Here is a 13,755-nt window from a genome sequence, read left to right as displayed (position 1 = left end):
GTCAACAGGGTCAGGTTTTCAGTATGTTCCAGTCAAGATTGTGGACGTTGTTGGGAAGCAAAGATAAATTTGGAGTTTTTTTTTTCCCGGCAGCTCTAAGTGAGACACATATGGTTGTAAATACCCTTATCCTTGATCTTATGTGTAGATATTGATAAGTGTGAGCACTTAACACAAAAGAGTCACATAGGTTGTTGTGTTCTTTGTAATGAAGAACTCTACTGACATTCAGACGTGAAAGATATATTTAAACCTATATTCAGTGATTTGTACTGTGAGAGTTTGCTTTATTTGATCAGTTTTAATGTCCGTATGTGATTGAAACCTTCCAGTAATTCTAGCAGATGTTAATGATGACTTGCTTCTTTATTTCTTCTGCTCCTCTTCATGTGGCTTAAACACTGCATGTGGTATTTGCAGAGATGTATTTTCAAGATGTCATCCTGATGTTGTTTATCAGCGCTGGCAGTGTATTTAGTTTACCTCTCACCAACTACCCCCCCTCTCCCACCTGTCCTGCTGTTGATGTTGATGCTGGCTGAATCTGAAGAAATAGTGCTGTCACTTTATCCATAATTTTCAGTTCATGAAGCCTTGTCGCCTAAGGGGAGTGCAGTGGGAGCTGCACATAATATCTGTGTGTGTGTGTGTGGGATTTCTGATGCCTGAAAGGGAGTTGCTGATCATACACACACTATGTAAAATCAGTGACAGCCGCACACACACTAAGCCCTAAATCTTTAGTCTCCTGTGGTTTGTTATGCTTGCTGTGTTCTGTGTTTGCTGCTTGATTTTACTGAACCATAGCACTCCCCGTTGAGCAGTATTTAACTAACGTTCTTACTTAATGATTCAATGTTTTTCTTACAAATGAAAGAAAGTACAAGTGATTTTAGGTAGGTAAGGCTGTAAAGGTTAAAAGAGAGGGAGTTTTTCAGTAGTATCTTCCATGCTTTTGCTTACTGTCAGCATCTTCTCTTTCCGTCTTCTAGCTCAGCAGTGCAGTGAGGGTTGGAGCCAGGTGGGCGAGGCCTGCCTGAGGATCAACTCCAGCCGCGAGAGCTACGACAATGCCCAACACTACTGCAAGAACCTTAATGGCAACATTGCATCACTCACCACCTCCAAACAAGTGGACTTTGTGCTCGAAGAGCTCAAGAAACTCCAACAACAGGACAAGGTAAAGATAAATAAGTGAATAGATGGAACCAATGTGCTGGTTTTACAATATATTCAAAAGGAGGTACAGAGTGTATGTCGTTTTGATGCTTTATTGTGAGTCATGTTTGTGCTGCAGACATGACTCACAACATAGCATATTAAATTCATTTAGAAATATTTTCCTGTATTGAACATGGAGCTTACAGCTCGGTGTTCAGCCGACGGAAATGAGCAGGCAATTGTAATCTGCCAGTGCGGCCTGTCAGTAATGCTGAGCACTTCTGAATTCTAACATGATTCTCTCTTGATCAGTTTTGTGCTTCTGTACAAGTGTTCTGTCTGATTGCAGCTATCCTTTTAGCTAGCGTAATTCGCGCCTTTCAAACATTGCTCATTAAATTGTTTTTCACAAGGCTGTGCCTCAAACTGTACAGTTTGTACATAGTTTTGCATCTGAGATGGTGCACCTGACAAATTAGACGGTGATAATTGCCCCTCACTTTGCTGCATATATCAAACCAGGACCACATGACTTCTAGTCTGTAGGAACGATCATTAGCACTTATAGTGTCTAAGATCTTGACTGCTGAGGCTGGTTTGTTTTAACTTTCATCAGAGAATTTGCTTTTATTCAAGGCTTATTCTAAAATTTCTAATCATAAATACGTCAACACATGCACATTGAATATGCACGTCAGTTTGTGGCATTGGACCAGCTTCAAGTTTCGATTTTCATGTCTACCAGGCTGTTGTTACTTTTGAGTCATACTATGACAGACTGAAATTGGAGATGTCCAGTCTGCTCAGCAGTGCAACTGAGAACAGTTTGTAAAATGTAAATCATAAATAATGATTTGTTCACAGAAAAAAAAATAACAGTGTAACAGCATCATAATTCAAGCCTCTTCATCTTTAATGGAAATGCTGAAATGCGCTTTTGGGCAAACACTCACCTTCTCATCTCTCACAGGTACACATCGTTCTTGCTGTGACAGAAAATTGTGGAGTCTGCTGATGATTTAAGTTTGGTCATGCCTGCTGTATTCATGAGAATATCATTTGCTGTCAGTCTGCCAGGCTGAAACTCGGCTGTTTGTTCCAAACAAAACCTTGACATGCCATTCCACATCATTTTACCATCACATTAAAAGTTGAATCCTGAAGGCAAATAAGTAATCATATCTGTGAAATTATTTTCAGTAGACTTTTAATGGCAACTTTGGTTCCCAGGTGTAAATGCTGCAGCCGTTCTCCTTTTTTTTTTTAAAAATAGCATGATGGCACAGAAAGGAAGCCACATTTATTAAACTGCATCTTGCATTTGAAGACCTTGTAGCTTTTCAGGCATTGCATTTAGTCTTTTGCTGTGTTCCCACAGCGGCTATCTCCCTGGGTGGGCCTGAGGAAGATCAATGTGTCATACTGGGGTTGGGAGGACATGTCTCCGTTCACCAACAGCAGTCTGCGCTGGCTGCCCGGCGAACCCAGCGACTCTGGTTTCTGTGCGTACCTGGAGGAGCCTCAGGTGTCGGGCCTGAGAGCCAATCCATGCACTGCTACTGCCCACGGCCTCATCTGTGAAAAAGCTACTGGTAAGAGACACATGGAAGCATATACTACCTTAATATTTAGAGTAGTTTAAATTATTTTTTTAATGTTCTCCTGCTGTGTCATTTGTTTATCCAGGAAACCCCAATCAGAGTACCCGTCCATCTTGTAAGAAGCCTTGCTCGCTGCACACCAACTGTGCCAACTGTACTAGCCAGGCCATGGAGTGTATGTGGTGTGGCAGTGCGCAGCGCTGTGTCGACTCTACTGCCTATGTCATCTCTTTTCCCTACGGCCAGTGTCTGGAGTGGCAGACTGCAGATTGCGTGGGTAAGTGTCTTTTACTGAACTTAATCTAGATGAGTCTTCCTGGAAGTCTGTAGTCTGGCATTAGGGTGGCGAACAATAAGCTTTCCCAGATTGGCTTCTGTAAGCAGTCAATATTCATCATGGAGAGAAAAGAGGTTAAAGCAGGGTAACAGCTTAAAGTGGAAGGTGTTTTTGTCAGTGGGAAAATCGTATTAGTTTTCTGTGATTGGCTTTGGAAGCTGTTTTTGCTTTGTAATGGCCAATTACTTTTGCATACAATCTAGCTCCAAATGGTAGATTTCCCTGCTGACCGAGCTATAGACAGACTCTTTACCATTAGCTGGCTTTAAGTAGTTTAAAGGCAGTCTCGCACCAAGGAACAAAGATTGTAGATAAATCTCTGGGAATGAGCAGCAGGCATTATGGAAATGCTCACACATGAAGTAATGTAAAATTGAGCATTTTTGTTGTTGTTTTTGTAATATGAAAGTCACTGGTAAACTGTTTGTACTTATATGGTTATACAAATATTAATTTACCATAAGTGATCATCAGGAATGAAGCTGTGTTCCACTGTATTATGAAATTCTTAACATAAAATTTATTACCTTATTTACTGATAAATAAGAAAGACAAATGGTTCTATAAAATGTTATAAATGCTTACCCATTTATTGAAATACTTGTTGATATACTACAGTGAAAAAACTGCTTGCTGCAATAAATATGTGACCAAGAAATATGCAACATTGTGCAACATATGCATGTGTGTCATTTGCATGTGCTTTGGAGCAGGGCTTCCCAAACCTTTCAGCTTTGGAGACCCAAAAGAAGAGCTTTATAGACCGCCACTATCCCTGCAGGTGGTTGAAGGAAACGTGTGTCGCCATGGTCATAACAACGATACAAGAAAACACATCAGCCTGACAATTATAACAGTATTTCATAGTATTTCAATATAGGCTATTAGCGAAATACTGCAGTCAGAGTAATCCCTGTGTAAAAATTGTAATACTTACTGCCCCTTCATACTTACATACAGTATGCAGGAGCAGCAGAGTCAGTCTGTCTTTATCTTTTGTAACAAGTACACAGCATACAGCAGAAGTGAGTACTCCCATGTGCAATGTTAGTTAAATGTCAGATGAATCAGAATGGTATCATCTCTCAGTATGTGCATTATTTGTAAGTCAACAAGTACAGTATTTGCTCTTATGAGCAATCAAAAAACAAATACCTCAGAAAGACTGTGTGGAAAATTCAGACCCCGAAGTAGAGATTGAATGCAACAAAAATGAATACAGCTGTGATTACTGACACGCAAGTTAGAAAACCTGTGACGACTGAAACAAAATTGAGCAAACCTGTGATTTCTAATTGGTCTACTTGTATAAACGTGGTTTTAAAAATGGCCTGTGAAGTCTAGATCTTTCTCAGTTTTTGAGCCTGTGGTCTCTGTCTATTTGCATGAATGCATTATGTTTCCACATATAAAAAGAATTACAAAAGGAACTGAAAAATATGATTGTAAGATGTCACAAACAATTAAAGGAAAAGAAAGATCAGTGACCAGCTAAAAATGAGTTGAATCACAGCTGGAGAGATAAAAGATTAATCTTTACTGAACAACATGAAAAGATGCCTGATGAATGGTGGGAACACATTCTGTGGTCAGATGATAGTCCAGATTAATTAGTTTAGCTCAGATGTGGCGCATCAAGTTTTGAGTGAACCTGGCCAGAACTACCACAGTCAGTACGTAGTCTAGATAGTAAAACAAAAAGGAAAAAAAAAACACATTGCTACAGTGTGGTATGGTCTTCTTGTCTTTGCTTTTCACCCTCTAAGTAGTATAAAAGTATACAGGTCAAAGAATTTGGTACCTTTTTTGTTTCAAATGCTCACAGCTCATAGAAATATTTAAAATTTCATGAGGGGTGACAAGTTCCCTTTTTAATTTTTTTTTTTATGGGGTCACAAACCAAAACGGTTTAGAGACATAAACTCCCATTACAATACAATCCCAGAGTTTGGCTTTCTCTCTTTGTAAAATTTGTAGTCATTTCACCCTCCACAGCTTGTTGTTGCATATAATACGTCTCTTTGAGGAAAACAAATGAATATGAATACCTTTCATTGAGCATTTTGTTCTGCATACTACACAAATTGCAGGCAGTTTTCTTCACTCTTCGACAAAGAACTCACAGGGCAAACAAGAAAAGCACAAAGAGAACGCAGTACTCCGCCGAGGCTGCTCAGTCATTGTATCATTTCTGACGGCTGAAATCTTGAAAGAATTCGTGGCAGAAATCACGGCACGATAGAATGTGGCCATTTAATATAGATGTACCCACAAACAAAATGACCTTGCACTGAGCACATGCATGTGTAAGTTATGTACGGATACCGCATCATGTGACCTAAATAAGTAGCGGGCGGCGAGAATTGATGGGACTTGGAAACACCCCCACTATTTAGTCAATTCTTCCTTGTATCATTTCTGATGGATAAGTCCCGATAAGTCTGCAACGGTTGATTTGTAGTAGGATCAAAATCATGTGATCGTCAGCAAGCAGCTTACGCAGTGTTCACTTGTAGTCATAGTTACAGTGATGCTGTACCATTATCTCGCAGTGATACACAAATATTTAACAAATCGTAGATCCAGATCCCAAAATCTAATCACTTGGCCCTTGTGTCATTTCTGACCTCCCCTGAAAATTTCATCCAAATCCGTTGGCCCAGTTTTGAGTAATGTTGCACACAGACAAACAGACAGACAAACATATGCCGATCATCACATAACTCCCCCTATCACTGGCGGAGTAACTATGAAGAAGAAAGCAGCAAAAATACAGGCACTGCTGATCTGTCATGATAGGATAGATAAACATGCTTCCATTGCTATTCTCCTGATGATCACGTCCACAGCCTTAAGTCGATCGGAGAGCTTCTTCACCTGAAGGTCGGTGCAGTTGTTCAGGTTGATGCTGTTGTGCAGCCTGATGTATGAATTATACCCACAGTTGTGTCAGATTGTAAAAACATCTCTGATCAGTTTAGCGAGTAACAAATTTAGAGAGCCCAAGAGTGCTGTCTCAAATTCATTTGTGTCTGTGGGTGTCAGGTAACACAGAGATGTTTCTCTTCGCTGTGGATATTTGTCTTGAGGAATTAGTCCCTGTTGGCATGAAGGACAGAGAAGGTTGTCCTATAAATTCTCTTTCTAGTTTCTTGCCTTTCTGTTTGCTTTGTCAGGCTTTGCCTCTTCAAATTCAAGTTTATATCCCTGCTTAAGTCTCGAATTTTCTCACCTGCATTAGTTCTTCTGTACTTATTTTTAGAGCATATAGATTTGTTTAAAAAAAAATGCATTTAAATCCACAATCCTGTGAAAAATATATGGTAATGCCTTTGCTTGCTACAGTGCTGTGAAAGGTCTGTGCTGTTTTTGCTACTTTCAGTAGAGAAGAGGCTAATTTTGCAATCTGAGTTTGGGCAGGTAGTTATTACTTTTTAGTGAATAGTTGTTAATAGTTTCTTGCTTTGCAACTGGGGACTTCGAATTGAGTATCTTAAATATCTCTTCAACTTTCTGTGTAGCCATATCCTCCCAGATCAAACCACCAAACCAGACGCATGGTCATCTGTGCCATTAACACAGTGTCTGCCTGTTTCATCATGGTAGGTCAGGAAAACAAACCCCCTCAAGCTGTGTTCGGTTCAGACAGAATTTTAAACACGCAAGGTCGAGTTGACTTTCCTTTCAACCCTGCAGCATTTTCCTTGGTCTTTGATTCGGTCTTTAGTAATAGGTGTGCTCCCTACACCCACTCCACATTTTTTCAGGTGGTTTACAGTAGGTGAGATGGGCTTTAACTATTCGACAATTAAAACTTGATTGGCAACTCTTCTAAAAACGTATTATTCGTTTCAGTCATTTCTCAGGCTCACCGATTTCACATGTGAGGATTAATTTCTTTTTCTGTCATTTATTACAGCAAAGTTAATTTTGGGGTTATGGACTGGAGGTGGGTTAAGAGAGACTGATTGAAGAAGGTACTTTGGAACCTTGGAATTTAAAGACATTTTCCACAATTTATTAGAAAAATATACTGAATTAATGAAGAACATAATCCCACAAATATTTGTGAGTTGCACCCCTAGCTTTGTGAGACCTGTTGAAATTGGATTAGTGTGCAACTTTTTGGGTGGGCAGTATATCTTCTTGATTGATATGGAAGAGCTGTAAAGAGAGAACACAGTTTTACGTGTTTCCTTGTGTTGTACAGGTGCAAACTTTGATTGTTTGCGAAGAGCTGTAGAAAAAAAAATCTGTGTTAATTGATGATGTGACACGGGAAGAGCACAGTGTTAGATGATGATGTTGCAAACTGGAAGTCCTGTGGTGGAAAAAAAACAGTGATTAAAGAATGGTATTGTTTAGACACGGAGCTATCTGATTCTTTTCACACTACTCCTCTCAGATAGGCAAAACCAGGTATTGAAGTGGTAACGTTGTCATTTTGATCAGTAATCTTTGTATCTCGAGGAAATCCAGAAAGAACAATTTGAAGGCTGTGAAACAAGCCAGCAGACAGATTTAAATAAATGCAACCACGGGAGACTTTGAACAGCAAAGTGAACGCACAGTAAACTGATTCTGTAAAATCTGATGTCCTCGACTTCGACCTCAAAAGTCGCATTTTGATGTAATTTGTGATTGAATATAAAATTGCACACATATTTGAAGTTAAACTTATTTCCATTTTTAAAACTCGCTGGGAAGCTCGCATAAATGAATTCAATTTTGTTGAGAGAACCTGGGCAAGGAACAGAGGTTATATTTGCTCAACTGATGAAAACTGGCAACTGTGGATGATGCAAGACTTGTTTTTCTGTACAGACGCTCATCCAATTTATGTAACACCTCCGGGCATCAGATTTAGTCGTTCGTGTTCGCTCATATTGATTCATCTGTCAAAATCCAAGGGAAAGATGTGGATTTAGTTTTTATGGCGGATTTTGAATTCCAACATGCTTTTGTGTTGTGGCAAGACAAAAGTCCTCATCCAGCTGCTTCTTTTCTCAGAAGGGCATGTTCCTTAGAAATCTGCCACTTATGTCCTGTCGTCAAAACAAACTTAAATGGCCTTACTCTGTAGTGATTGCTCTTGTGTTGTCATGGCTTCACATCCATTAGCAGAATAGCTCAAGATTTGTTTGACATAAACTGAGGTAAAAGCACTCAATGTTTGTCTCCTTAAAATAGTAGTGGCATTTTCTCCACTAAAGTGTCTGTCTGGCAGACAAGTGGTGGCGCTGAAACTTGTCGAGCGATTTAGTGGCCTGAAAGTTCGTCCCTCAACTGACAATTCGCTCCCGTGGGTTTCTGAGTTTAGGACGAGGTGTCACTTCACAAAATACATTTAAGCCTTTTGTTGAACTTTGCTCGGATCACAAACTTTTCGCTAGTCCCGCTTTTCTGACACGTTTGCCTTCTCATTCACTGGCCTGCACCCGCCCCCACCTCCGTCAGCTGTTTAATGCTCAACACTTGTTCCTTATCCTCTTATCTGCTTTCAGATCTGCCAGCCTGACACCTCACCAGATAACCAGCTTGCGTTTTAGTGTAAAACACATTAACGCTCCGTAATCTGCAGCTCCTATAAAATCCTAAGAAATGATTTAAGTTGTTTGTTTAAAAGGATGAAGCAGAAAATCCTGATTGCAGCATCCTTCAGGATTTTGTTTGCCTTTGCTGTTGTTGCTGTAGAATTTTGCTTTTCCTCTGCTGGTGTCAAGGTGACAGCTCTGGTAAATAAGTTGAAAAGAAATGGACAAGTGATAGCTGATGAAAGAATACAAACAAAGCAGGAAACTCAGAGTTTGACTCTTTTTGAAGTGAAGCAAGGAAGGTAGTGGCAATGGGTTAAAACACCAAACTTTCCAGCATGAAGGTAAGAAAATAAAGTTTCTCATGCTTATTTGCTCTTCTTCAGCCCAGAACTGTTCGGGCCTGCGGACATGTTCCCAATGCTTGGAGCAACCCGAGTGCGGCTGGTGTGGAGATCCCAGCAGCACAGGGAAGGGCCTGTGCATGGAAGGTTCATATCGGGGGCCGATGAAGAGACTGGCGAAGCAGGGCCAGCAGAGCCAGCAGGGCCAGTCCCATGACATGAGCTTGGAGCCCGGCAGCTGCCCCAAAGACAAAGGCTACGAGTGGGCCTTCATTCACTGCCCTGGTGAGTAATCAGCTTCCTGTCCGTCTTACTAAAGTTACAGCTCACGCGTCATGTCGGAGGTTGTTATTACCTATTGACTGTCAACGTCTTAAGTTTGAAAAGATGTTCTTATCACGGATTCCTGTTACAGCTTCTCTATGCAACTAATCCCTCCCTGCTGACTCCATGCAACCTTATGCTAGTATGCCATTTAATTTTTCATCAAGCCCCAGTCCATATAACCACATTATGTAAAATGATAATATACCCACTGCTTGTAGTAATTGGAGAACCTTAGGAGTACTCAGTGGCTCATTGGAGCTGGTTATGTGTAAAAAAAAAAAAAAAAAAAAAAACTCAGTCTGATTTATGTGTGATTCTTCTAATTTATTAATTCTACAAGTCATTTGAAGAATTTTGGTAATATTTTGCCTAATTATTAGATCTGAAGTCATTATTTAAAACTCCCAGTTAGATACAGTTAGTTTTACAAATTGACGTTTTCTGGCCTTGAATCTGCGATGTCATCTTGATGAAGAGCTTCACATAAAAGCAAGAGTCTGTGGCCAAGACGAGAGCGATTTTTAAGAACTAGAATATTGTAGCAGATCTCAAAGCCGCACTCCAATTCACTTACTTTGGCTGCACAATCAATGCAAATAAGGTTAATATGCATATTTGTATTTTCAGCTGGAGATTTATTGCAGGTTAATTAAAAGGTGTAGGCAGTAAAAATATTTTATAAGGCAGGTGTGACTAAATAATAATTAAGATGACATGGCAGACACAAGAAACAACAACTGTAGGTATAAAATCACTCACATGTGCCTATGTGACTTGCAAGCAAATGGAGATTGTGATTGCAAGAGTGTTAGCATAGAATTATCCGCCTTGTCTCAAAATATTAAACCCCGACTTACTCAGTGTGCCAAGATCGGAAATTTCTGCAACAGAAGATTAAAGCAGTGAAAGTTGCATTAAGACATTAACCGTTCTGTTTCTTTTCGCAGCATGCCAGTGCAACGGCCACAGCACATGTGTGAACGGCAGTGTGTGCGAGCAGTGCCGTAACCTCACCACTGGTCCTCACTGTGAGACTTGCATGCCCGGTTACCATGGAGACCCGACCAATGGTGGCAAATGCCAGGGTGAGTGCCGCATCGCTACAGACATTAGTTATTCTGCACGCATAGCACCTAATGGGGTTTACTTATTGTTTTGGCGAAGCAGTCAACTGATGTAGTTTCACCCCAACCCCCAGAACCTTGTGCTCATCATTTGTATACATTTCACTTCACTACAAGAGATCAGTGCTATTAAATTTAAAGAATAGGACAGAAATTGGTTTTTTGTTGTATTTAGACTACCCTGCAGTGTGTAAATGATAATTAAGCTTTTAGAAAAATGTGATCAACTTCTTGATTTCTAATTACTGCATGATTAGTATGTTGTGATACAGCATCTAAGCAACAGAGGGCACTATTGTGTATTGATTTCAACTTGTGACAAATTGTCTGCCCCATTTGATTGATGACATATGCTGGTTTTATAAAGTGTTATCAGAAAACACAACCACAATCATAGTAGGCGTCTGGTCAGGCAGTGAAATGTCAAGGTATGTATGTGTTTGTCCGACACTGGGAGTGAGTGTAGAGCATATGTGGTACACTGTGGGAACTGCAGGTGAAGCTGAAGGTCAGCAATCTTGTGTTCCCAATGTTTTTTACCCGTAAGCACAAGCCTCTAGCTTTCTAAAATAAATAAATAAATAAATGAAAACACACCCACACATATCTTGTTTTAGTATTAAGGTATATACTCACAGCCAGGCATACAGAGCCAGGTACTGTTTTAAAAGCAGCTTAATGTAAATTTTAACAGCTGCAGCTCAAATGCTTAATTGTTTTACTAATGTACTAGGTGTGCTGCTCAGTTTTTCTCCTGATATAAAGCTGTTTTGATAGAGTCTTTGAATAGCGTATGAAGCAGATTTATTATCTCATTCTCCTGCTCGATGCGGAATAAATTTTCTTGAGTGACTCCAACCCATAATTTATACAGGACTCCTGTTTTCAAAGCAAAAGCACCTAATGTCTGCCGAATTTAATGCGGAGAATGGGTGTGAACACAGAACGGGAATGGGCACTAAATCAAATATATAATGATTATTAGTATCTGATAAGTGTCTGGAGCTGTCTTTTCTGTTAAACGAAATACGGACTGATTGAAGGAGGATTGTCGGGAGGAGATTTACCTACAGTCTTTCGTTATGAAACATGAGTAGCATTCCTGAGAAATTACATGTAGGCTTTTGTTTGAATTGTCAGACGGGAGTCACACACACATGCACACACAAACGCCCGCACACATGGGAGCGTTACGGTCTCAGATAACATCTGTTACTGCACAGGCTTTAGCTTCAACCTGTAAAGTGAAACTACACAGGTGACAATCTGTGAATATTCTCCTCATTCTTTTAGAGCCTGGGGGACAAAAATCATTATGTGTCATTACATGCGAAAACATCTATGCTTTAATTTGAAGTGAGTGGGATCCACTGCATATTCAGTGTGTGTTTTACGCACAGTGGGCATTTTTTAAAACCCTCCCATCTAGTGTGATTTGCACATATTAAAATTAAATCCCTGTTATCACCAGCTGTCAATAAGGAGAAGTGTGGGCGAAGTATTCCAAAAATATTCATATGTACAATTTGGGAGAGTGTGCTAAGATTGAGGTTTAGCACTTGGAAAGGATGTCATTGCCTCCTGTCTGGGGCTTGGGTGCAGTTCTCCTCCGTGTATCAGTTCACCCAATCTTTTGTGAAATACTGTTGTTTACAGTCTTGCACAGATCAATATCAATTTCCGCTCTGAGTCGTTCAGTATAGCAGAAGGGATGTTTGTAGCCTAGCTTGGCACAAACGCTGCAAGCAATGGACAACTGTTAGTCGAGTCCTGAAAAGTGGGAAAAACAATTGCTATGGCGCAGATTGTGGGAATTGTAGACTGGGATGTGCCCTCAGGAGAGTATCAACTCAAATGTTTAAACTAAGGAAATGAATTGCTGATCATGTGCATCAAGCACACGGACACAAATAAGTCAAAGCTTCACTGTATGTCCATTTTTGACTGTGTAATACCATTTAGTAATGTTTCTGTCCCTGTGTTCTCTTTTTCTTACACTCTCTCCCTCCCCTGCTTTCTTTTCCATCTGTGATTATTGCCTGTTCCAGCCTGTAAGTGTAATGGCCATGCAAATGTGTGCCAGGTGTTAACTGGCAAGTGCTTCTGCACCACCAAGGGGATCAAAGGAGACCAGTGCCAGCTGTGAGTACACCGACCACATGGTCCCACACACAAGCCTCATGAAAACAGAAGCATAGTGCAGTCTTGTAATTTTTAAACTGGCCTTATAATCTAAATCCTGAACTAAAATCTCACTTTTGTGGCATACCAAGTCAAGAAAAAATAAATATTCGCTTCTTTCTGTTAACACCACAATGCAGTTTCAGTGAAGGGGAAAAAAAGCAGTGTCTGTTCACTGACCTCCCTGTTGGCTTTTTGCCTGATCAAGACCTGGCAGGGTTGAAATGTTGCCTCTTTTCAGTCCAATAATTTATTTGAAGCTGTTGACTCCTGAATCCTATCCCTAACCGAAACATACATAGTACTTTCCTTTTTGCTAATTGTCACGTCAGTATCAGGTTCGTGCTTCCCAGAAAAGTTCACATCTGCAAAAGAAAGGTCATATGAGAGATATAGAGACACAGTTCCAAGTGAATTTCACTGAGTGATGGTAACATCAGGCAGAAGTGAGTCTCTGGGCAGCTTGTCACCAGGTCAGTAATCACTTGGGATGCAGCCCTGATGAAATGCTTTGGGCTGCTTTAAGGGAGACCCATTTTGACAAGTGTGACAGCCACATGTAGCAAGGTGTTATGTGCTGTTTATGATGTTTTGCCCGAAAAAAATGAATGTCGGCTCTGTCATTCCATCATCTCTATGACCTGTCTTTGTGGACATAAAATAAACTTTTGTTAAAACGCTGAGTTTAAAACTCACCCTGGAGATTTAAGGAGGATAAATTAAATGAAATGAAATGAAAAGAAAGGTGGATTCAAGCAAGTGATTTACTATTCTGAAGTGCAAGCAGTTTCTGGGCATTTCTTGCTCATGTCACATTTTTGCTCATTGCAGGCTAATTTTCACTGAAATCTAAAGTCATGCAACTCTGGAAACGGTACAGGCATTGCTGGAAGAAAATGAAAATTTAATTCTTTATTTATTTCTCAAAAATTGAAGGAACCTGGAATCAACTATACTAAAAAAATGTGTAAAGGAATTTTAGCTCTACATATTTGAGATTTCAGCTCAGCTGAATAGTTCCCAGATTTTTGTCATGTGACAGTCGTTGATGGCTACTTTTTAGTGCCAAGGATTGCAGAATTTTTTTTGCTTTTCACAGAGTATTATTTCTGAAAACGTTTTATTTTTGGCAAATTTTTAAATGAG

At 40.0% G+C, this 13,755-nt stretch overlaps 1 protein-coding gene across 1 annotated transcript in view; it reads left to right on the top strand.

Annotated features, from left to right (window-relative positions):
- atrnl1b (attractin-like 1b) overlaps positions 1-13,755 on the top strand; it is a 71,009-nt gene that overhangs the window by 13,030 nt on the left and 44,224 nt on the right. Inside the window, exons 15-20 of the mRNA XM_023276985.3 lie at positions 993-1,180; positions 2,540-2,753; positions 2,848-3,039; positions 9,020-9,262; positions 10,252-10,389; positions 12,477-12,570. Coding sequence (XP_023132753.2) covers positions 993-1,180; positions 2,540-2,753; positions 2,848-3,039; positions 9,020-9,262; positions 10,252-10,389; positions 12,477-12,570 — 1,069 coding nt within the window. The remainder of the gene's footprint in view (positions 1-992; positions 1,181-2,539; positions 2,754-2,847; positions 3,040-9,019; positions 9,263-10,251; positions 10,390-12,476; positions 12,571-13,755) is intronic.

The sequence above is a fragment of the Amphiprion ocellaris genome, chromosome 18, assembly GCF_022539595.1.
Source record: "Amphiprion ocellaris isolate individual 3 ecotype Okinawa chromosome 18, ASM2253959v1, whole genome shotgun sequence".
In the NCBI taxonomy this organism is placed as follows: Eukaryota; Metazoa; Chordata; class Actinopteri; family Pomacentridae; genus Amphiprion; species Amphiprion ocellaris.
This window is presented reverse-complemented; position numbering and strand designations above follow the sequence as displayed.